General features: G+C 43.6%; 1 protein-coding gene across 1 annotated transcript in view; it reads left to right on the forward strand.

Moving 5' to 3' along the window:
* Window positions 1-23118, forward strand: part of hcn1 (hyperpolarization activated cyclic nucleotide-gated potassium channel 1) — a 70792-nt gene extending 47674 nt beyond the window's left edge. The window contains exons 5-8 of the mRNA XM_030342287.1: window positions 1583-1729; window positions 4150-4390; window positions 11290-11454; window positions 17871-23118. Coding sequence (XP_030198147.1) covers window positions 1583-1729; window positions 4150-4390; window positions 11290-11454; window positions 17871-19084 — 1767 coding nt within the window. The 3' untranslated portion in view covers window positions 19085-23118. The remainder of the gene's footprint in view (window positions 1-1582; window positions 1730-4149; window positions 4391-11289; window positions 11455-17870) is intronic.
* Window positions 23119-23557: the final 439 nt, after the last annotated feature.

Raw genomic sequence — 23557 nt, forward strand, 5'->3', positions numbered from 1 at the left:
GGAGAGATCCGAGACAGGTAATCTTTACCCAATGGGTGGGGGAAGGCCTATGCCGCAAACAATGGGGGAGAAAGAAGGAGAAAGGGGGGAGTCGATGAGATAAGGTGGAGGTGTACTGAGATTCGACGGAGGAAAATTATAAAAGAAACAACGCAATTAGTTATCAAGAGAGAATCCGATTTTCACCAAGGGGCTCTTCGTTTGTGTCGTTGCAATCCGATGGCAGCTTTCAGAACTGCCTTGTTCAAGGTGTTTCATCTCAAAGCATCGTCAGAGTGCTTTCATAGGGAAACAAAGGAAGAGAGTGGTCGACCTATCGAAAGAGAGGTGGGGTTCGGGGGAAGGCTTCCTGCGTAATCTGCTGGCACCCTCTGTGCCCAGGTGGCTGCTGGGTAACTCTGGAAGGGGATACTGCTGAATACCAACAGTCGCTGTCAGCGCATTATATCTTATTACATTACATAGGAACACCCTGTGCTCGTTATGTAAGCTAATGCTTTTATTATGGCCGACACAGGACATTAACGTTAAGGAAAACCATCCTAGCAGAATGTATGTTCAGCATTTTCACAGTGTGCTGTTTTCTTCTTATTTTCATGCACCTATAAAATATTTTACAGATTATTTGACAGAAATCCATATTTGGTAGCACTACTCCCTTTGCGTGTGACATTGTGAGGTCACGGTGAGGCGTGGGATAGGTGATATCACTATGACCCTTGGTGCGAGCTGCATACCATGTTAGAATTCACCCACATTGGAGAAAAGACTCACTATCCTATCCATCCAAGGATGAACAAATCGGTTATGTGCACAGACACGTGCTAACAATCCACACACCGCACACCGTATCCTAAAATGCCTCGGATAAAAGCGTCCATCAAACAGCATCTATGGTTGCACACATGTCATCCAAACCCGGTTTTAACCGCGACTAACCTGCACCGCAGACGACAACGCCGTTACCTACCTGCCGGACGCAGCGTGGGTTATATAACGCCTAAACAGCTGTACTCGGTGAGCACGCTCAGCGCTGGCCTCTCCGCCTTGTTAGATCCCGGCTCGGTTGCGCCCGCTGCACGGTTTCAGCTAATCGGAGCAGCTACCTTGGTTTGACATCGCCCCAAGGCCTGTACTTCCTGTTCCCTCCCGTTCTCTCCCCCACCACCTGCCTCTCCCGCATGCACGCCTCTCCCAGCCCTCCCTCGTGCACACACCCTCTCGTGCACACCTTTCACGTGCACACCTTGGCGTGCACAGTCCCGGACGGGCTCCACTTCTGACTCAATGTGAGCCCACAGTGTGTCTCACAGAGACACAGCCATATACTTAAGGAGGGGACGAACGTGTTTCGTGTTTAGGCATTCAGCAGACGCGTTTATTCAAGGTGTGTCTCCCTGATTTAGGGGGTTATATTTTTTAATAAATGTTGTTATAAATTTCTACAGGTAGACTGGAGAGATTGGGCTTTGAACTCAGAACCTTTTTTTGTTTGCATGCCTGATTCCCATTAGATCTATTTTTTGTCTTTAGTTTTCTCGATTTGGTGTCGCTCACCATGCTTCCTCTCCACTCTCGGCAGTACAAACAAGTGGAGCAGTACATGTCCTTCCACAAGCTTCCTGCGGACATGCGCCAGAAGATCCACGACTACTACGAGCATCGGTACCAGGGCAAGATCTTCGACGAGGACAACATCCTCAGTGAACTCAATGACCCGCTCAAAGAGGTGAGGTTAAACGCATGAAAATCTATTCCTGTATGTTTGCTTTCTTCTTTGTACTTTACGTGTACTTATACAGGATTGATGCTCTATTTTGGTATTTGTTGATCCATTTGCTGGAATACGCAAACTAATGTTGACGTTCAAGGTCCCAATTCCTTTTTGAGGGTTTAGGATTCATCTTATGAACAATATGGTACCCACAAAACTGAAAGCATAATGGAAGTTTTATTTTCTTATTTAGCCTCCCGCTGCTCAAGCACAATGTACGCCGGTATATTTCTGTATTGTTGATGCATTCCCTGTGATATATATCACAATGTGGGACATCACAGGTTGAATACCTTTGAACGTCTGCTCCATATTTATTTTTGGAACAATACCGTAAAGTATACACACACACAAACACACACAAAAAAACAGCTTATCCTTTTTACACATGAATCCATTTCCTCTGAGAAGATCAGGGTGGTTTATTTTTTTGGGGGAAACATCAAACGCACGCGACCTGACGTAGATGTTTTCTTATCCGCCATAAGCTCTCAACATGCTTTACTTCAGCCATGATGGTGGCAGTTACTGCCACTGCCCCGTCATCCTGCCAGGGCCAGACAGGCAACAACAGAGGCATCATGCATGGGCTTCAACAAAGCTATTATTTCTCAGATTTCTACATATGGAAGATCAGGTAGTAAACCACTGTCTGTGTTTGTCAAATAAGCAGCTTATTCCTTGACTGCGCTGTGGTGAATGAGAGATTATCAAGAGATACAGAAAGTTTTCAGCCCTTCATGTAGGATGCATTATAGATGATGATTCACAAGTTACGTGTGACAGGCAAGACATTAAACATCATGTATGTTTGGAGCCAAAGGCTATTTAATTAACCTTAGGGTTTAACCTTCTAAAGCTGTGAGAATCATGACTGCAATGATGCATGCATTAATGTTAGAACTGCAAGAAAAAGAAAATATCTGGGTTAAAGGGTTACGTAAAATACAAAAGTGTGACTTTGATTCGCGGGCTAGCATGTTGGCACGAATAGACATGCAATGTACTGCTGGGCTCCAGTACTCCTCCACCTCCACTATGCTAATTTCCTGAGAAAGAAACCACATTTTCTTTGGAACGGAAGTGTGGAGGACTATAAGGAGGACTATAAAGAACATAAGAATAGCTTGTTCGCAGACGAGATCACAGCATGGGATCACGGAGCAGACTCACCGTCTAAACTCATGAAACTCATTACATCACAAGGAAACTTTTCAGGCTAAAACCAACCCAATGGTTCCCAATCTTCCGGGTGACCACATTAGGGAGGGAGCATGCCTCCTCAGCCCCCCCAAGAGTCCCTCAGACGCTGTTTAACTCTGATTATGGCTGCCCATGATCAGAGTGTTTCTCCAGTAGTGATGCATCATAACTTGTAATGGGGTGCTCTATGCAACACAAATTTGCCACTATGTGTGTCTTGCTCCCAAGAGTTCTCCCCCACTTCTGACGGCACTCGGGGAAAGCGTTCATGCCGTATAATGAATGTTGCTGCTTGTGCGTGACCGGGCTGACACGGCATTGGCGTTGACTAATACCAGCGTCTCAGGCCAGGGCGTCCATTCAGCCAACAACCCTTCCACAGATTGGCTAGCGCCTTGCTGGTGTCCCCTTGTCATTGGACGAGAGTCATCCTTCACAATACCCAGTGATTGCAAGTGCCTCTCCTCTTGCCGTCTGCACAGCAACAGACAGAGCTCTGTGTGTCTGTGCATGTGAGTGTGTATGCCTGTTTGTCTTTGAGTGTGTGTGTCTGTGTATGTTTGGGTTTGTGTGGGAATTGTGTACGGGTCTGTGTATGTGTATATGAGTTTGAGTCTGTGTGTCAGTGTCGTCTGTGTGTGTATGTGTTTGTGTGTGTATGTGTTTCAGTGCATGTGCGTGTGTGTCTGTGTGTGTGTACGTGTCTGTCTTTCAGTGTGCACAGCGTGTGTCTGTGTGTGTGTGTTTGTGTAAAGAGAAAACCAGCTCCTAATCTGCCGATGTGTGTGTCTGAGTGTCTGAGGGACAGGGACGAGGAGGGGGAGGAAGAAGAGGAGGAGGAGGAGGAAGAGGAGGGGAGCAGGGAAGATGGCTGACGCCCCAGGGCAAGCTCATCAGCCGCAGAAGAGCGTGCCAGGAAGTTTCTCCTCAGGAGTAAATGGAAGTGCATTAGACTTGGGGGGTATTAAGGGAATGGCTGGAGCCGTATGCGTCCAATTCACTAACGACCTCGCGGGGAGGGAGCCGATAGAGATTACCTTGGGAGAAGGCAGGGGGCCGGCCGCTGGTGATTGCGTGTCACGAACATGTAACTGATGACCTTTTTGAATTCCAGGCGATGTTTGTCTCCGTCTACTTTTCCTTCAACATTTCCCTTTCCTTTTTCTATTCAGGAAATCGTCAACTTCAACTGCCGTAAGCTGGTGGCCACCATGCCTCTGTTCGCCAACGCCGACCCCAACTTCGTGACGGGCATGCTGAGCAAGCTGAAGTTTGAGGTCTTCCAGCCCAACGACTACATCATCCGGGAGGGCACGGTGGGCAAGAAGATGTACTTCATCCAGCACGGCGTGGCCAGCGTCATCACCAAGTTCAACAAGGAGATGAAGCTTACAGACGGCTCCTACTTCGGGGGTGAGAAGCCCCCCCGACCCCCCCCCCCCCCCCCCCCCCTCCCAAGGGATTTGGATTTGTTTTGCGTTTGAGATACAACGACCCTCAGTCCTATTTATCAGAGCGTCTTTATGACATGATGATGCATTTTGAGATGCATTTTCCTTATAGCCTTAGCAACAATCAGATCTATGTATTTATAAAGGCACAGAATGGTCCACCTTAGTGGTTTAGGGGTGTTTGCCTCCAAGCTGAAACCCCGTTGTCCGCAATGAGCCGGATGCCCCTGACTCCTAGCTGCTCATTAATGACGCAGACAAAATTCAATTTATGTAGCGTTGGCTGAAAGTGTTCTAGGAAAACATTCTAGGGATAATGCATTCATGGTTCATGTTCGGGTTTAACCTACTTTTAAAAACATGATGTCACTTGAACTTGCAAATACATGACTTACGTATTCCTGTTTATGCACCACTTAGTTAAGTCCACTTTACTTACAGTAGTTGCACATGCAGTCCCACACACACACACACACACACACACACACACACACACACACACACACACACACACACACACACACACACACACACACACACACACACACACACACACACACCCACAGGTTCTATCAAGCATGCCTTGAAACGTAATTAAGTTGTTGGAGCCTGGGGGTCACAGATTGGATGTTCTGTTTGAAGTTGGGTTATTTTCCATGTTGAGGAGTCTCATTAGGTGGGGTTTGGATGGTAGTGTGTGTGTGTGTGTGTGTGTGCGTGTGTGTGTGTGTGTGTGTGTGTGTGTGTGTGTGTGTTTGGGTGTGTGTGTAGTTATGTAACCCCTCATCTGGCCGGTGAAGCTGGCCAAGGAGTGGATCAGGCATCCCTTAGGCTGAAGGGGTTGTAACCCCCATCTATCTGTTTTCATTCCTCTCTCTCTCTCGCTCTTGCTCTCGCTCTCCCTCTCCCTCTCCCTCTCCCTCTCCCTCTCCCTCTCTCTCTCTCTCTCTCTCTTCCTGTCTGATTACTGGGATTGAACCGGTCTGGACTATAAACCCACATGCAATCATATTTGACATGATAAGCAAAATTTTCCGGCCTTATATCATTGCTATTATTAGTCCTTAGCATTCAGTGTTCATCTCTCTTTAAGTGTCTGCGTGCTCCCCAGGCAAACCATCGAACACGTCATAGATGAAAGGTCAATGCGGACTCACTGTTTACTCCGACACTATAATGGTCTCCATAGGGACGTGTGTGCATGTCTGTTGGATGTCTACATCCTGTTTTAGATGCGCTGGTATATTTCATTCCATGGCTTCGACTCTACTGTGAAAATAGATGCGAGGCTTCTCAGAATATCTACAGCGGGCTATTTGATCGCTGCGTTTGCCACATACAGTCATCACTCAGAGCAATTCAGCAAATCAAGAGTGACGCAATCATTTTATATTCATTTACATCGTTCAAATTCACATTCATCGTTCTACTAATTGCTGTAAACAAATATTTAAAAAGTGTGAAATGGTTTAAGTGACTCGTGAATGGGTGCTTTTTATTGTCAAGAAACGGTGTAGTTCAGATCTTTTAGTGGAGTCAAACGCTGGAGAAAAACAACAACATAGAGCCGGTTTAAATTGAAATCACAAATAAGAATGTGTCCCATATGTGGCTTAACGTGTGCATTGGAACACATAATTCACTTGGAGAATGCTGACGCTAGCCTGTGGGAGACAGGGGGAGGGTCATTATGGCTGACAGCCAATAGATCCTCGTGAAATGGCAGAAACCATTTTAAAAACATTGGCCGAAAGGCTTTTGCAAACAGAGTGTAATGGCAGCCAACTTGAGTGTATTTATCATATTCTTTCCGACAATGGGAATTGCAGCCCCCTAAGGACAGCTAAACTCACTGTTTCCTTCCAACAATACCAAATTCATCATGGCAAGCCAAGGCAGACTGAACGTCGCTGGGCCCATAGCGATTAACTAGCCTGTCAGGGCTGGCAATAGAGGCGGACATGCTACAGCTATTCCCCCCTCGCTTGACTCGGGACTTAAACTTAAACTTCCAGGCCTTGCCGGTTCAATGTGACGGTCATTTATCTTAAGGTATTCCAAGTGCTGTGTTTCAAGAGCTCTACTCCGTTCCCGTTCAGTTCGATTTACAAAAGCGCTTAAGCAATAGATTTTTTTCTGAAGGATCACTAATGAAACATGGTGAGCACATTGAGTATAAGTCTCGCTCTGATAGAATACAATCAGCTTTTAGCCCTCAAACCAATACAAATCTACGAGACGGTACAACCAACTGCTCCTTTGTAATTTGTGATTCTTCTTCCTGTGGGTCGTACCTACCACACCAACTACCAGTCTAGACCACACTGTATAATGTATGGGAATAAACGTCATATTCCTTGGGAGGGGGAACCGTTTGCTCTGACAACGATTACTACTGCTTATATATAGTAATTTATCAGACGCTCTCACCCAAAGAAGCGTTCTGTGCTTATGTCATCAAGGAGTAGGTAGGGATTAGCATCTTGGATGCCCACAGGCAAACGAAAAATGGTGATCAAACCTCTCCGACGCAGTGTACTGTCTACAGCCCCCTAGCCTCTATACTCCCACACTGAAAAGTGAGCTTGTTCCTGTACCATGATCACGTTGCTGTGGATAACAAGACTGAGGACGAAGAGCCCAGAGAATGTTTTTTGTTAGCAAACACTTTCTTTCCCACACCCGCGTGTGGTGGGCTAGAAAATGTTGCATGTTATGTAGCATGATGGTATTCCTGTAGAGAACATGATGTAAGACAAAGGAGGAAGAGAATGGATTTTGTTAGCAAACACTCAAGTGACAAAATTCTGTTCAGCTAACCTAAATTAGCTTGGTTTCCTGAAACTCTTATACAGGATACCCGATTGCATCGATGAATCCATCGCTATCACATCCATTAATGAACACATGAAACACCTGATGTACGCCCGGAGGACGTAGAGATAAGAAAATGGATTTGTGTTTCAACTGTGGCTTTAGCACTACAAAGCGGCCACAGCAGTGACGCACATCCCAAGACATAAAAGCGCATCGTTCCTCCATGTCTCCGCCGGTGTGCCGCCACCTGTTCTTGCCTTCTGCGCAACTGGCAATTTTGTTTTTCAGGTTCATTTTTTTATTCACTCCCTTTGCCTGAGTAAAGCAAAGTAAAAAAGCCTGAGTTGGAAGCAGCTGGCCAGTGTCACCCATCTACCTCCCACCTATAACTCACGCACGGCCCAGAACCCGGGATTAATCCAGGGTAGGAGGACAGGGTGGGGTCTGACAGGGGAGAGAGGGGAACAGAGAGGGTGGCGGGGGGGAGTGAGAGAGAGAGAGAGAGAGAGGGGGAGAGAGAGAGAGAGAGAGAGAGAGAGGAGGAGCGGGGGGGGGGGGGGGGGGGGGGGGGGGGGGGGGTGAGGCATGGAGAGAGAGTGATGTTGAATAAGGGGGAGAGAGTGAGAGAAAAAGAGGAAAAAAGCAAGAGAAAGGAATATGATTAGAGAGAGAGATACAGAGAGAGGGAGAGAGATACAGAGAGAGAGAGAGAGAGCTACACAGAGAGAGAGAGAGAGAGAGAGAGAGAGAGAGAGAGAGAGAGAGAGAGAGAGAGAGAGAGAGAGAGAGAGAGAGAGAGAGAGAGAGAGAGAGAGAGAGAGAGAGAGAGAGAGAGAGAGAGAGAGAGAGCTACAGAGAGAAAGAGTGGGATAGGGAGGTAGAGAGAGAGAAAGAGAGAGAGAGATGAGGGTTAATGACAGGGGTTGTGCAAATCAGGGACAGAGACTCAGATAGAGAGATGGAGGGACCGAGTGGCTTTTGAATCAGCGAGAGAGATTGAAAAGTATGGATACTTAAAAAAAGTGCTCTCAGGCGAAAGACGGCATTAGCATGCTAATGAGCGGCGGCTCTGTGAGGACACTAATCCAACATTTACCTCGGAGACCCGGTCCTATCCAGCCCTGCATGCTAAACAGGTACGAATCGGGAGCCTGTTTTTTTGCAGTTTAGCTCCACCAAATGTAGACATCCCTAGGGGCAATGAGCATGTATGCCCAACGCTGGGACAATTACAGACGGCCGATAAGAAGCATCCCCTGCCGGCCTTGTATTTGTTATTCATGCGGGATTTCCAATCCGCCATAGCCATAGCCATGGAGTGCTGACGACAAACGGCTGGTTACCATGGGATTGCATGATACATGTATTGACAGCAAATTACCCACGATGCCCCGGGGGTCCCACTGTGATGCTCTGTGACAAGGTGATGGAAACCACGCGTCAAGTCACATCACGTTCCAGCCCTGATGGGGTCTTGTCAGTCCCCCAGCCTGTCTGTCGGCCTATCTGTCTGTCTGTCTGTCTGTCTGTCTGCCTGCCTGCCTGCCTGCCTGCCTGCCTGTCTGTCTGTCTGTCTGTCTGTCTGTCTGTCTGTCTGTCTGTCCCTCCGTTTGACTGTTTGACTGTCTGTCTGTCCCTCTGTCTGTCTGTCTGTCTGTCTGTCTGTCTGTCTGTCTGTCTGTCTGTCTGTCTAAGTATCTCTCTCTCTCAGTATGTCAGTCTGTCTGTCTGACTGTCAGAGAGAGTCTGTGTGTCTGTATGTATGACTACCTGTCTGGCTGGTGATCTTTAAACCCCGGTGATGAATGTACACACGTAGCCGCCGTTGACTCTAATCCCAGCCCGCGTGTTGACGTTCCCCGCCCTCCCGTGTGTCTGTCTGGCTCTCGTGTGGGCCTCAGTCGGAGACGTCTTTTTATATCCACGTCAAGCAGAATATTTCACTTCTCCTCCAAACCGCACTCACACCTTATTCACACCCTCGGCGCAAAGGTGTTGTTCACACATCTGACAGACAGGCACCGCGCCATTTTGCAGAGGAGAACACACCCTGTGAATATCAGAAATAAGCCGTACAACACGTCTCATTTTGCTCTTCATTCGTAGGCTGTCAACATCGGATGGATGAATGAATTAATCTAGATTAATGCTTACTCAGAATACTATGATGTGAACATTAGGTTGTGGTAAACGGTGTTTTTATCAGGGTTGTTTGGCTTTAAGGTTCATATTTTTATTTCTTGTTGTTGTGTTTCATTCAATGTCTATTAAGTCTTGATATGGTTCTGGTAGTCGACATATGTATAGATAGACAAACATTTTGCACATATATATATATATATATATATATATATATGTAACCCGACAACCATATCTTGCATGCCTGCAGACATGCTCAGTATGCGGCCATGAGTGGTAAAAAAAAAAAAAATTCAGCTTCTTTTATTTTGTTTACGTGTGAATGAATATTCCCTCTTGTCTGAAACACATCTGGAGGATCCCATCGGAGTCAGGACAGCAACCCTTGGAACATGAATGAATGGAAGATATTTGGCATTGAATCCAGCTTTACAATCACTGATGAACGTAACCAAAAGGTTCCCCTGTGGATCAACGCACAGGTCAGAGAGTAGGACAGGAACCTTAGGAGATCCATGTGCAAAAAATTTGCATTTCTGGTCACAATACACATGTCTGGATGGTATTGACATATCTGGGTAGAACTGTTGTGTATTGTTATGTATGGTATGGATATTATCTATGTTTGATAACCCTAACCCTTTCATCGAGGGAGACAGTATAAATGTATTTATTGAGATACCCCTCATCAACAAGCTGCTAGGGGTTTGTCAAAAAGACTCAGGTAGACTGCTGACATTGGCATCGTACCCAGAACCTTTGGGCCGGCAACTCGATGACTAGACTATCCTGCCCTGCGTAGTTTACAATATAATGGGGGATGCAATCAGGTCCCCTCACCAAAGTGGTTTCATTGTTATACACGATGGTGTTCAAAAGTCGTCGTTAAGAAGCTCCTCAGAAAGTAGGAAAACCAGTGATTTCACTCATTAGGCGATCATTATTATGAAACTGATTGCTTGCGAAGGACTCTTGTGTAGATTTACTTACTTATTACACAGAAGCATGATGAATCAAGCTAGCTGACTGGCTACGACAGGACCGCTAATGGTTTGGCGCTTTTTTATTTACTTTCCCATTAGCTTTTCCTTCCCTAGCCAAGCACTGAGGGTTTGTCTATATGGTAATGTTCTGCAGTGTTAAGGGGCATGGGATAAGGGGGCAAGTTCAATATGTTGTTCTAAGGAATCTAATTATTCATGTTGAAGCCTGTGTGTTCTTGTCTTTACAACTGTAATTATCTTTCTCTATCTGACTGCAGTGTTGTTGTTTTAATATATATCTATGTATTTATTCAAATGATATTTTGCTATCCTATAGCTTTATAAATGTAAATTGCAATGTCTTAATTATATTGTATTTTTCCTTATCCATCCATACTTCCATCCATCCATCTCTCTCTCTCTCTCTCTCTCTCTCTCTCTCTCTCTCTCTCTCTCTCTCTCTCTCTCTCTCTCTCTCTCTCTCTCTCTCTCTCTCTCTCTCTCTCTCTCTCTGCCTGTCTCTGTCTCTGTCTCTGTCTCTGTCTCTGTCTCTGTCTCTGTCTCTCTCTCTCTCTCTCTCTCTCTCTCTCTCTCTCTCTCTCTCTCTCTCTCTCTCTCTCTCTCTCTCTCTCTCTCTCTCTCTCTCTCTCTCTCTCTCTCTCTCTCTCTAACTGTTTCTACCTGTCTCTCTCTCTCTCCCTCCCTCCCCCCCTCTCTCTCTCTCTCTCTCTCTCTCTCTCTCTCTCTCTCTCTCTCTCTCTCTCTCTCTCTCTCTCTCTCTCTCTCTCTAACTGTTTCTACCTGTCTCTCTCTCTCTCTCCCTCCCCCTCTCTCTCTCTCTCTCTCTCTCTCTCTCTCTCTCTCTCTCTCTCTCTCTCTCTCTCTCTCTCTCTCTCTCTCTCCCCCTATGTCTCTCTCCCAGAGATCTGCCTGCTGACTAAGGGCCGGCGGACGGCGAGTGTCCGTGCCGACACCTACTGCCGCCTCTTCTCTCTGTCCGTGGACCACTTCAACGAGGTGCTGGAGGAGTACCCCATGATGCGCCGCGCCTTCGAGACGGTCGCCATTGACCGACTGGACCGCATTGGTAAGGGACCCCCCTCCTTTCCCCCAGCCCCCCAGTCCCCCCCCACAAACCCCCCAAACCCCCCCAAAACCCCGCCTCCCTCACATCCCGTGGTCCCCGTCCTTCTGGTCGGACGCGTTGCCTGTCATGCCTTGTCGTCTCGTCCCCATTCCGTGACCGTCTGTCTGTCCGTCTGTCTGTCTGTCTGTATGACTCCATTACGGCATTGTGTCCGCCATCTTGTGCTGCATGACATGTTTGCTCCTTCTCTATGGTCTAACCTCTTTGGTTTTGTTTCTCCCTATCTCTTCTTTCTTTTTGTCTTGAGTATATAATCCGTTTATAAAACAAGTGTGTATTATGTAACAAAGTATCCGGTCCTGTGTAAAGACCGATCCAATGATAAAGCATTCTGTGGATGGGGTTAGTTTGAACCCCGGAAGGCAGTGCATGTCGCTGGCCCAGGAGGGAGTCAGTTCGCCACCACCGTCCCCCCACCCCCTCCCCTCCCTGTGGACCCCCTCCCCTCTCCCCCCTAAACACTGGAGCCCCGCGGGGCGGACGGAAGCTAACCTCACGTGCATGCGCCTCCGCCTCTCCTTCCACTCATCCGCACACCTGGGTATGAGCAGCTCCCAAACCAACCAGTCAGACCACCACCACCCTGCTCCACACGGCGACCCGAGGGCGGCCCAGTGGGCAGGCACTGAGCTGGGGCCGGCCGGGGGCACCAGAGACCCCCTAGAGAGGTCCAGATCCATTAAAGACTGACAGTCTCCCCCGTGCTCAGTCACTCTTTGGTAAACTTCCCCATTGAACTCCGCTTCAATGTTTCTCTGATCAAGAGAGAGTTATTGAGAAAAGGCGGACACTGAAGGAAAATTATGTTGTTTTTCTACACAAACACAGTTGCCAGTTGAAAAAGGGGCACATGTATTGAAGTCAACCAGGGCAGTTATTGTTTGGGTACCAAGCTATGTAAGATATTGCCTATTCAGTTTTCTTTTTAGGATTACTCGCAGTCTTTTAAACAAATCACGTTTAAACAGCTTTTTCGTGAAACTCGTAAAGTCAATCCTGTTAGAATTAAAGTGTTATCTTTCTCCAAGTTGTTGTCTTTGGCAACAACTTTGGTTATAAGCGGTCGGTTTTCCTCGAGGTACAAACCGTGTCGACACCTAGGTCGTTACATTCATAATGCAAGGACCTTCATCAGTGGGCCTTAAGCTCAATCACCATTGTGTAACCTCATTCAATCGTAGAAAGTGACTTAGCAGGAATTTGTTACATGAAAAACTTTATGTAACCAATTTATTTCAACTTTGATTTAATACAAATACATACATACATATACATAAATACATGAATACATACATGCATACATACAAACATACATACATACATACATACATACATACATACATACATACATACATACATACATACATACATACATACATACATACATACATACATGATACATATACCTGTATACATACATACTTACATGCATAAACAGATTTAACCGTTGTTGTTATTGTCTTAGTTTCCTATAGTGATCAGGATTATCAGTTATATTAGATTTTTAATAAAGTTTCAGTAACTAGACTATATTATGTCAATAACGGTAGTATGGGGCACTAACGCCCCCATAATCACAGAAATCAACACTTAACCTTTTTAGTGTTGCTTTGTTTTGATAGCATCTAACTAATCAATGTTTTTCTAAATATGTGGGATGCACTTTTGCTTCACAAAGCACAAGAAATTCTTCTCAACTTTAAAGAGGCAAATGCCAATTAAATGTTCTTTGTCCAAAAGACAAAGCAACCATGATATTATGATATGATCATGATATTTATAGCAATCATCCCATCATACAGTACGCAACTATTTGATATATTTATATGTTTAAACTTTTGGGACGAATGAAACTATGCTTGCACATCTTCTGCACAGTTTCTTACAATATTTAAAAGTGCTATCCATAACGATAGTGTGCCAATGTTGTCTCAAAGCGTTTAACAAGCTGCGTCAAAGAGTCTGTATTTTTCTAGTAAATGTTGGTGTTTCGTTCCCTGACATGGCTTTGTTTTTGTCTGTTGTTTTCGCCTTTTCTGAGGCATGTCGATATTGCAAATGCCCCGCAAACCGATTATTGACTCAACATTGAAATACTATTGTGACAAGCAAGTCAGCGATCAATCAATAAACCATTCGCGATTGTTGGCCGCAGGCTCTAAAGTGAGCAAGAATCCATCAAGCGCTCTAGTCTGTCCCCTTGTTGTTGAGAAGAATACTGCTTTCCAGAAAGAAAGAAAAAAGTAGTTATTTTGACTGCTATGCCCTATGCCCTTTGTCAAATGAAAAACTACATTTGCCCTTTTGACCTTAGTGCTCGGTTTGGTTAGCTAGCGGTGTCTCACATTCCTTCAAAATGGCAGCCGCCTACTATTGCGTAACACTTCTCCTTACAGAAGTGTTATTGCTTCAATCCATTCATTCGAACTGATCATTAAACGGGGGGTTTTGTCTCATACAAAGGGGTGGGGGGGAAACACACACATGATGTCATGATCTGTGCTGGATGTGTCGTTTATACATATAAATGAACTGCATTTGGTTAAGTGCTTGTTTGACTGTCGAACTAAGGCAACAGACAGTAACCATGCATTGAAACCAATAACTTGTTGCACATTTGACGTGATCTTCTATCTAAAAATTATTTGACCAGGAGTCCGTCTTGAGACGAGCACATCTCGTTTTCAAGAGTGTCCTGGCCGACCAATAGGCATCAGGTAAACATTTTATTCCAATTCCAAATATATACGAAAAAGGGAAATTTATGAGCGGCAGAATCGCAGAAATGGGTCCTCTCCATTTATTTCACAAGACCATGTCGTGCCTCTTGTGTTAACTTAAGGATGGAAGTTATCGTCTACTGTAGTACTGCACACCATTTATTTTGATACATTTAGAAATTTGAAATAGCATAGTATAATGAGAGAACACATAGATATCTGGTAAATTTTTATTTGTTATAAATATAATATGAGTATGACACATTTTTGGTTATATTTGTTATATTTGAACTGTATTCCACAATAAAAAATTCTGACCTTTGATTAGTGAATTACCAGGAACTCTACTAATGCAAGGCCATACATGTTTTGGTTTCTGTTACATTGCAGTGATCTCATTACATTTTTTCTTATTTTCTTTATCATGTTTTCACAAACAGATATTTTAGTTGTAGTAGTTGTCATATGAGGATATATATTATATGTGTTTCCTTCCTTTAATTTGCCCAAAAAAAGATTTGGACCATGATTGATAATTCCTAGAGTAATAACTTTAAGCAGCTTTATTTTTGGCCTATTTTTAGACACTGACGTCAGAATAACCACCTGGTGCTGGTGAAATTGGGAAGACATGTCTTTCCCTGTAGAGTCAAAAATCACTGACAAATTCTCTTTGGCGTAAATGTCCTCACAACTTCCTTCCGACGCACACACAGACACACACACACACACTCTCTCTCACTCTCACTCTCACTCTCTTGCTCGCTAGCTCTCTCACTCTCTCTTGCTCGCTAGCTCTCTCTCTCTCTCTTGCTCGCTAGCTCTCTCTCTCTCTCTCTCTCTCTCTCTCTCTCTCTCTCTCTCTCTCTCTCTCTCTCTCTCTCTCTCTCTCGCTCCGTCTCTCACATACACAAACACACACACACAGCGGGTCACAATTCTGTTCTACTAATTTCACATATTTATTTGCGCTAACAGTCATCATCTTAGAGGTACACTTGGTAGAAATAGAAAAGAGTTGATTGATCAAATACCAGAAATGCATTCTTATCTTTATCGGGGTTGAAGTGAAGATTTATTTTTGTTCATATTTGTACCTGACATAGTCATCATTATTTACATGTTGTTATTTATATGTTGTCCGTTACAGTTTTTTGTACTTTCTTTTCTTGTTCTTTGGTGTCATTGTATTTGTTGTATTTGTTCAAATGTTGATGGGTCAATGGTCCCTAAAAAAACTAAAAAACTTCTGCACTAGTCATTTGCATAGGCATTTGAATATGAATATGCATTCAAACATTATAATTGATGTTCAATTGGATTGTGAGCAACATCTTTTTGGTGATGAATTTGTTTGTGAATTATTATTTACAGTTTAAGCCTTATTTGAAAAAATCATGTAACCAAAAGCTAATTTTACTCGTGATTGTTTGCCGAATTCTGTCCTTACTTCCACCAGATTTATATTCTACTTGCTATTCAAATTTTTATATTAACCTGTTCATAGACATTCACAGATATTCATGCATTTAAGTATACCTAACTCAACTCATCTGTGTTTACATACATTGAATAGTGTACTATAACTGTTATGTTCCGAATTTATTTGCATTTGGTGAAAAACAGAAAGGCCTGTGTTTCTAAGACGAAGGCTTTAACCCCTTAAGTTTGGATTTGGAAAAATAATGTATACCTTCATTGTTTTTCCCTTCTACAGTGATTAACCCTCTAAAATTTAAAAATGCCATGACTTCGGCCTTGTAAGTGATCATTAGTTTCACAGCAGGGTGTCTAGTGCTAGGCATAGCTTAGCATTCCTCCCTACCTATAGTCTGTCCTACAATACATGCATAATTACAGGAATAATCATATTTCAGGAATTTATATTATGTTAGAGATTATCACATGATTATGTTAGAGATTATCACTATAAGTCTTGTTTATGTTAGCATTAATATTATATATTGAGGCCAAAATGGCACTAAAATCTTTATTAAAATCAAATGCAAGTACACTTATTTCAAAATCCTCCTAATAACAATACAAATAATAATAATCATGATATATATAATTTTACTACATTGCGTCAAAAGATACAAAGCCATAATGAGAATTAGAGAGAATGTTTGCCCATACAAACTAATATTGATCATTTTTTTACATTTAAGCCCACCTTACCAAACATTGGCAGGTGTGATCAGTTGTCTTTATGTATCATGTGTGTGAGGGTTAGGAGAGCAGACATGCATTTATCTATGCTAAAATAACCTAGCTGAACAGTCACACTGAAACAGCCGCATTAATCACTTCTCTCAGAATCTCTCACAATAATTACCCGAAGAAATTAAAACTGACTTTGTAAAAGCAAACTTAGCAAATAAGTCTGTTTGCTTTGGCACTCGAGAAAGCAGCAACTTTTTTTTTGAATTTGAGAGAATTTGACATCCAAATATGTTTCCTTCAATCTTGTAAATAATTGATGGAGGACTTAAATATTGATCTAACTACTAGACAAGAAGTGCGGTCCAGTCCAAGCTCGTTGTAATAGTCAGCAGTCAACTCACCGACAGCCGACCGATTTGTAGTTCTGTGTATGTTTCAATGTGTAGGGCAGTCATCTTCAGGCAGATCAATTATTGATTATATTTTTAGGATTACGGCCTTGACTAAAGTTATTTGTAAAATTTGGTTGATAGATCATTAGAAAAGAGGTAATAATAAATCCAGAAATCATACAATAATAATTCTAAATATCGCTGAATGCCTGCAAAATACAATGTATTATTTCGAGTTTGGGGAACATTATTATTTTACAAACGCTTCATCAATTAGTAAGTATATATTTTTATTGCAATACACACCATTACACCCTACCTAGTAGCATACTATCAATTTGTCGTAGTGTTGTTGTTGCTTGGCAGTGTCTAATGAAAAGTGGTCACCCTAGCTATCCTTGGGTTTTGATTAAGGACAAGTCAGTGTCATTGCGTAGTCAATAGTTTGTGACTTTGAATTTGATCATTTTGATATAGAACATGTCCCTTTGGTCTAGACAGAGCCGTAGAGTTGTATTTGTCCTTTTGGCAGGTAGTTAATGACATTTTCCTTTCTTATCTGTATGTCATTACCTTATGACAGCCTATCAGCTACTCCATGTTCCACCGGCAGTAATCTGTGTCTTCCTGTGTCTCCTTCACCTCCACCCCTCACCTCCTCACTCCTCACCTCCTCTCTCCTGTCACCCTCACTGTCACTCAATGTCCCCCCACTCATCCCCACTGATCACCGTTAACTGGAGAGAAACATGCAGTTTGTATGAACGTATAAACTCAGAGGATGCACCCCACGTACAGCACAGCACAGTCTAGTCTAGTCTGGTGGTGGTGTGTTAAGGCGAAGGTCCTCAAAGGTCACATAGGTCCTCAAAGGTCACACAGGTCCTCGAAGGTCACATAGGTCCTCGAAGGTCATATAGCTATGGCACCGATCACCATCGTCGTTTGCAAAAATAAATACAAACTGCATCGTTCGAGTGTGTTGCGTCCTGCAGTGTATTCTGTAGCGCGGTATCCCCCACAAGGCTAAACCCCTCTCCCCCCCCCCCCCCCCCTCCCCCCTCCTCCCCCCCCCAAACAGGGAAGAAGAACTCACTGCTGCTGCAGAAGTTCCAGAAGGACCTGAACGCCGGCGTGTTCAACACGCAGGAGAACGAGATATTGAAGCAGATAATCCGGCAGGACAGGGAGATGGTGATGATGGTGGACCGCAAGCACTCGGTCAGCGGGATGAACTCCACCCCAATGTCTGGAAACTCCATCATTAACTCCCCCGCGCAGCCGCCCTACTCCACCTCCATAGGCACCAATCAGCTCCAGCAGTCCGCCTTCCCCCTGACCTACAGCGCCTCCGCTATCGCCAACGCCTCCGCCGCACGCATCCTGCCGGCCGCCGCCGCCCAGGGGGTCTTCATGGCCCCCGGGGTCTCCTTCGGCAACATGAGCGCAGCCGGCTCCTCCACCTCCATCTCCCCGGTCGTGGTCAACCTCCCCTCCCTGCAGCAGCAGCAGGGCGCCATCATGTCGCCGTGCTCCTTCACCGCTGCCATGTGCAGCCCACCCGTGCAGACCCCTCTGGCTGGCCGGAGCTTCCAGTACCGCTCGCCCACCGCCTCCCAGCTGTCCCTCATCCAGCAGAGCCTGCCCCCGGCCCAGCAGCAGCAGCAGCAGCAGCCCCTTCCCCCCCCACAGCAGCAGCAGATGGCCCAGCCACCAGCGCTGTCGAGCCCTGCCTCCGCCGCCTCCTCCACGCAGCAGTCCCCCGGGCAGCAGCAGCTCCTCTCCTCTCCCCAGAGGGGGGAGCACGTCCTCAAGGGCTCGCCGGCGCTGCAGTCGGTCAGCCTGAGTCGAGACGTGCGCCACCTGTCGGCCTCCCAGCCCTCCCTGCCCCACGACGCCACCCCGAGCCCCAGGGGCCACGCCCCGCCCGGGGACTCCCTGGCGTCCATAGCGCCCCCGGCGGCGGCGGCGGTGGCGGCGGCGGCGGGATCAGGGATCCAGGGGATCCAGGCGATCCAGGCGATCCAGGGGATCCAGGGGATCCAGGGGATGGCTCTGCAGGGGGGTCTGCGCACCACGGTACCCCAGCGGGTCAACTTGTTCCGCCAGATGTCGTCGGGGGCGCTGCCGCCCGTGCGCTCCGCGGTGGGGGCGGCGTCGGTGGGCGCGGGGCTGGGGGTCCCGGGGGCGGCCGGCGGCGTGCAGCACAGGGAGTCGCCGGGGTCGAGGAGGGATTCTGTCCTGAGCAGTGCAGAGACCGAGCAGGACAAAATGCGTTTTTCATCCAATTTATGATTCGCTTTTGAGGGTTTTTTTCTGGGGTCCTTTTTTCCTTCTTCTTCTTCTCGAACCTGTGTCGCAATTCACTCTTCTTTTTTTTAAAACACGGAAATACGCAAAAGAAGATGTACATGAGAGACTTTCAGTATTTTCGGTTTTCCCACTTTCCCCTTGAAAAGATAACCTCATAGACACCCTGTACAGACAGCCCTTGTATTATAGTTTAGACACACTGTCTCCCTAAACATAAGAATGTATATTACACAAATATATATATATAAATATATAGATATATCTATATTTATCTATTTATCTATCTATATATGTATAGATATATCTATATTTATCGATATATCTATCTATATGACTAAATGTAGATAGATATAAAGATATCTGCTATGATAACATAAATGTGTGTGTGTAAATCCAACTAGAATATTTGGCAATGGCTATTTAAAAGCTCTAGTATAAACATGAGTCTTCCTTTCCGAGAATTATAAAGAAACATGAAATGTTATTGATTTTTGTTTTGTTTCGCTGTTTGTTTCCCTTATTTTTAAGTTAACTTTTTTCTAACTGAATGCATTGTAGTTTCTGATGCAATCTGTATGATTTCAGTTTCCTTTTGTACTGAAGATATCGGTGAAAATGAGCAGCTTTGGCACCACTGTGGATAATAAGTCAAAAATACTTTGGGTGGGGGAAAATACTGTCAAAAGCACACATTACAGTTTTATCTCTTCACGTTTCTGAAAAGAATAACATAATTTTTCAGAAATAATTCAAGATACAGTAGCTGAGTTTTATGTTGCATTCCGGCAGCAGAAATACAGCCTACCAAGCTACTAAATTGTCACATTAAGTGAAATACAGACCATGACAGTGTTATGGGTCCAAAGGTCATAGAATAATAGAAATGCTGCTTTATTCGTTTCTCGTAGATGATGATGATGATGATGATGATGAGGGAGAAAGAGAAGGATATGGATGGATGCTATTTTTTGTATTCCTAATTTCAGACGGCTGAGATATAGGTTATGTAATGTTGCTTAAAATCTCTCTGTGTACATTTATAATATTTATAAACTAAAGATTATTACCATTATGCAATAGACTGTGATATAACAAACAAAAAAAAACCTATATGTGTGTTGTAAATAATTTTGTAGGTCTAGTATTTACAGATACTGTGTGGTGCATTCTCAATCATAACAATGTCTTACTACTATCAGGAAACTGGACATTATCTTTCGGAGGGAGACAGAGGGTGAATGGACAGCGTACACGTTTCATTTGAGATGGACAAACCTTAATGCAATAGCTAGCAATACAACACTGATGCCTGCTGGGGGAGGGGACATTTCAATCTTTCTTTACGGAATACATGATGAATGTCCTGGTGCAGTAAAATCAATTAGACGGCCATTGTTAAAATATCATTTGATGAGTTAATCTTTTCAAAGAAAAGGTATTTTTATTTTCAGATGCTTCTTTTCTCAGAGCCATTTAAAAAAAAAAAATTGCATTCTATATTTTTTTATTTAAGAATATTACGCGAAAGGGAGTGGCAGAGGCAAGGAACTTTATTCCTACTTATTTGTGATTCAGTACCCCAATGTCTCTTGAGTATTCCCTGTATTGTGACCTGTCACAGCGCCTCAAGTTTTCCACACGCTAGCGATTTTCACCCTCTCCTTTTACGTTTTTGAAGAAGTCAGGTTACTGTCTACGTTTTCGCAAGGCGTGCAGGGCACACATTTTTTTTAAAAATGTGATTTTTCACAATGTGATTGTCGAAGCAAACTGGAAAAAAAACAAGACAATGCTGTTTTGCATTAAGGTTTATGTCTCATGTAACTCTCCAAAGTGCGGGCTTAGATACTTTAAACTGATGTGAATCAACTCATGAAGAAACCTGAGATTCTGTAAGACAGAGAAGCATAGCGTATTTATAGTCGGATGAATCAGTTTCACTGCTATATCAAGCTTGGGCAGAAATAGTGGTAGATTTGTTCCAAGTTTTTAACATAATGAGAGGTAAGATATTTACAGTATGAATCTGTGACTGCCATTTTTTAAATAACTTCATCATGACTAATTACATCTTTATCTATAACTTTATCTATATATATATATATATATATATATATATATATATATATATATATATATATATATAGAATGTCTGCTCAACTCTTTGTCATGAGTATCTTAAACTAGGTTTTATGACTGTTTTCATTTAACAATTTATATTTAGAGCCATAAATGAGTGCAAATACCCAACCATCCAATCAGTTTAAAGTGACTAAGCCCTGAGAAACTGTTTTTAAAAGACTACAGGTTAGGCTCGGCAAAATTTGTGTCAATATTATACCAACGAACAGTCAGCTCACCAATGTCATGAAAGCATGCACATTCAGAAATACCTACAAAAAAAAGATACTATTTCAAAAAGATGTTGACGTTAAATGTATTGTGAGATTATGTTTTGTTCACTGTTCGTCCGTTATTCGTGTGCAAGCAGAAACATCAGAAACTATCACACGGACATTCTTAAGTATTTGTGCCTAAACTATAGCCATGTTCAATCCTCTTTTTCTTTTTTTCCATCCGTGAGTGTGTGTGAGCCAGGTGCAAGACAAACACGCCCCTGCTGGTATACTCTTTGTGTTCTGTGTGTGCGTCTTCACATGTTTAGCGAAGAAGGCATTAGCGAGGAGAGAATGGCCAAATGTCTCAGTTCGTCCAATTGGAATCTTGAATTACAATGTGAATTTCTAGGTAGGCCTACAGCTTGTTTGTTAGGTTATTTCTTTCCTTTAATTCGTTTTCTCCCTCTTATCATTCTCATCTAGGCTCTATATTATACTCAATGAGGTTATGTACAGTTAAAAAAGAAAAGAAAAAAAAAGGTGAAATCTTTCTAGTTCTGCGGTTATATCACGCCGATTGAGACATTCTAGGACTCTGGAGCACCTTTCTTTCTAGTTCGTCACTGATGATTGGCTGGTGTATTTAACAAGCCAACGGATGATTGGCTTGTGTATTTTAACGCTTGAGTGGGATAAAACTGGCCAAAGCAAAACATTCTAAGTACTTTTATTTTATTTTTTATTTTTTATTTTGAATTGCACTTTCTAATGAACTCAAAAGATGACGATTATTTCAAACTTAAGCTTGGGTGTTGGTATAAGTAGGCAAGTCATGAAAAGAGAGAGAAAGAGACAGACAGAGAGAAAGAGAGAGAGGCATCCCCTTTGAATTGTGCTGCCTTGATACTATATAAGGTTCACAACGTGTGGAGGAGGTTTTATTTAAAACAGAGCGCTTAATCCTTAATATGCCATAGTGTATAGGAACTAGTGCACCATAGAGATGGATATCAGCACTGTTGGTTTGTGCTGTGTTTTGATATTTGCCTTCGAAGGGAGAGCTTCCCAAATACGTGCTTTTTTTTCATAAACGCAAACAACAAACTAGCATCCTGGAACGGGCATTACGATGACGAACAAACGCGCACCGAAAAACAGACTAATAAGAAACACATTTGCAGTATATGGACTCTCAACCAACCAGCACATATATTTGTACATTTCTTTTGTTTTTTTGGTGTTTTGTTGATCGAAAAGAAAAAAAAAGAGATGCAAAAAGAACTGAGAATAATGCCAGAGGAAGGAGAACCAAAATGTGTATTTTGGTCTTTTCCATTGCAGCAGTTGCGTTTTTTTTCGTGTTTATGGATGACATGCCCAGTGAAGAGAGAGACGGAAGCTGTAACGAGCTACCTTTTTACCCCGCCTCCCCAGCCTCAGCCCCGCCCACTAACAGTCATTGTGCTTATTCATGTTCTCCAATGCTTAGCGACAAAAACAAACGATCGGTTGGTTACTTGACACGGACGAGAAGAAAGGTAAATGTAAACTTTCTTACAAACAATATGCAGACAAACGGTGTTTGTCAAAAACTTTTGATTTTTTTGTTTTTATTTTGTTTGTTTGTAAATAATAAACCTTTAAAAATATAGAAAATAAACGACATATTGTCATTTAGCACTGAGTATGTGTCATTGTGTTGGGAGTGTTTGAAAGAGAGTGACGGCGTATTGCTACAGGCTAGCCTCATTGACTGAATTGTTGAATCTTGAACGCCTGTGATTTAATGTGAAGCACAGTCATATTCATGAATAAGCTTCTTCGTGGGAAGGTTATTGCATCTTCAATACTCTTGACCTTTTTTGACTTCGGTTTGCCAAATTCAAGTTTGAATCCATTTTTCAAGACAAAATTCAATAAGTTTTCTAAGATTTAGTTTAAAGCTGTTTTCCAAGATAAAGATAAGCTACGGCCTGAAACACTTTGACATTTTTAAGATACTACTTTTAGCGATGTAGGCCTTCATTGCACCTCAGCTCCATACAGTTTTGTCTAGTATTTGACTTTGCCATGGATAAACGTGACTACTGTAGATGCTAATACGTCACACAGAGAC

Source organism: Gadus morhua, chromosome 19 (assembly GCF_902167405.1).
Source record: "Gadus morhua chromosome 19, gadMor3.0, whole genome shotgun sequence".
Classification (NCBI taxonomy): domain Eukaryota; kingdom Metazoa; phylum Chordata; class Actinopteri; order Gadiformes; family Gadidae; genus Gadus; species Gadus morhua.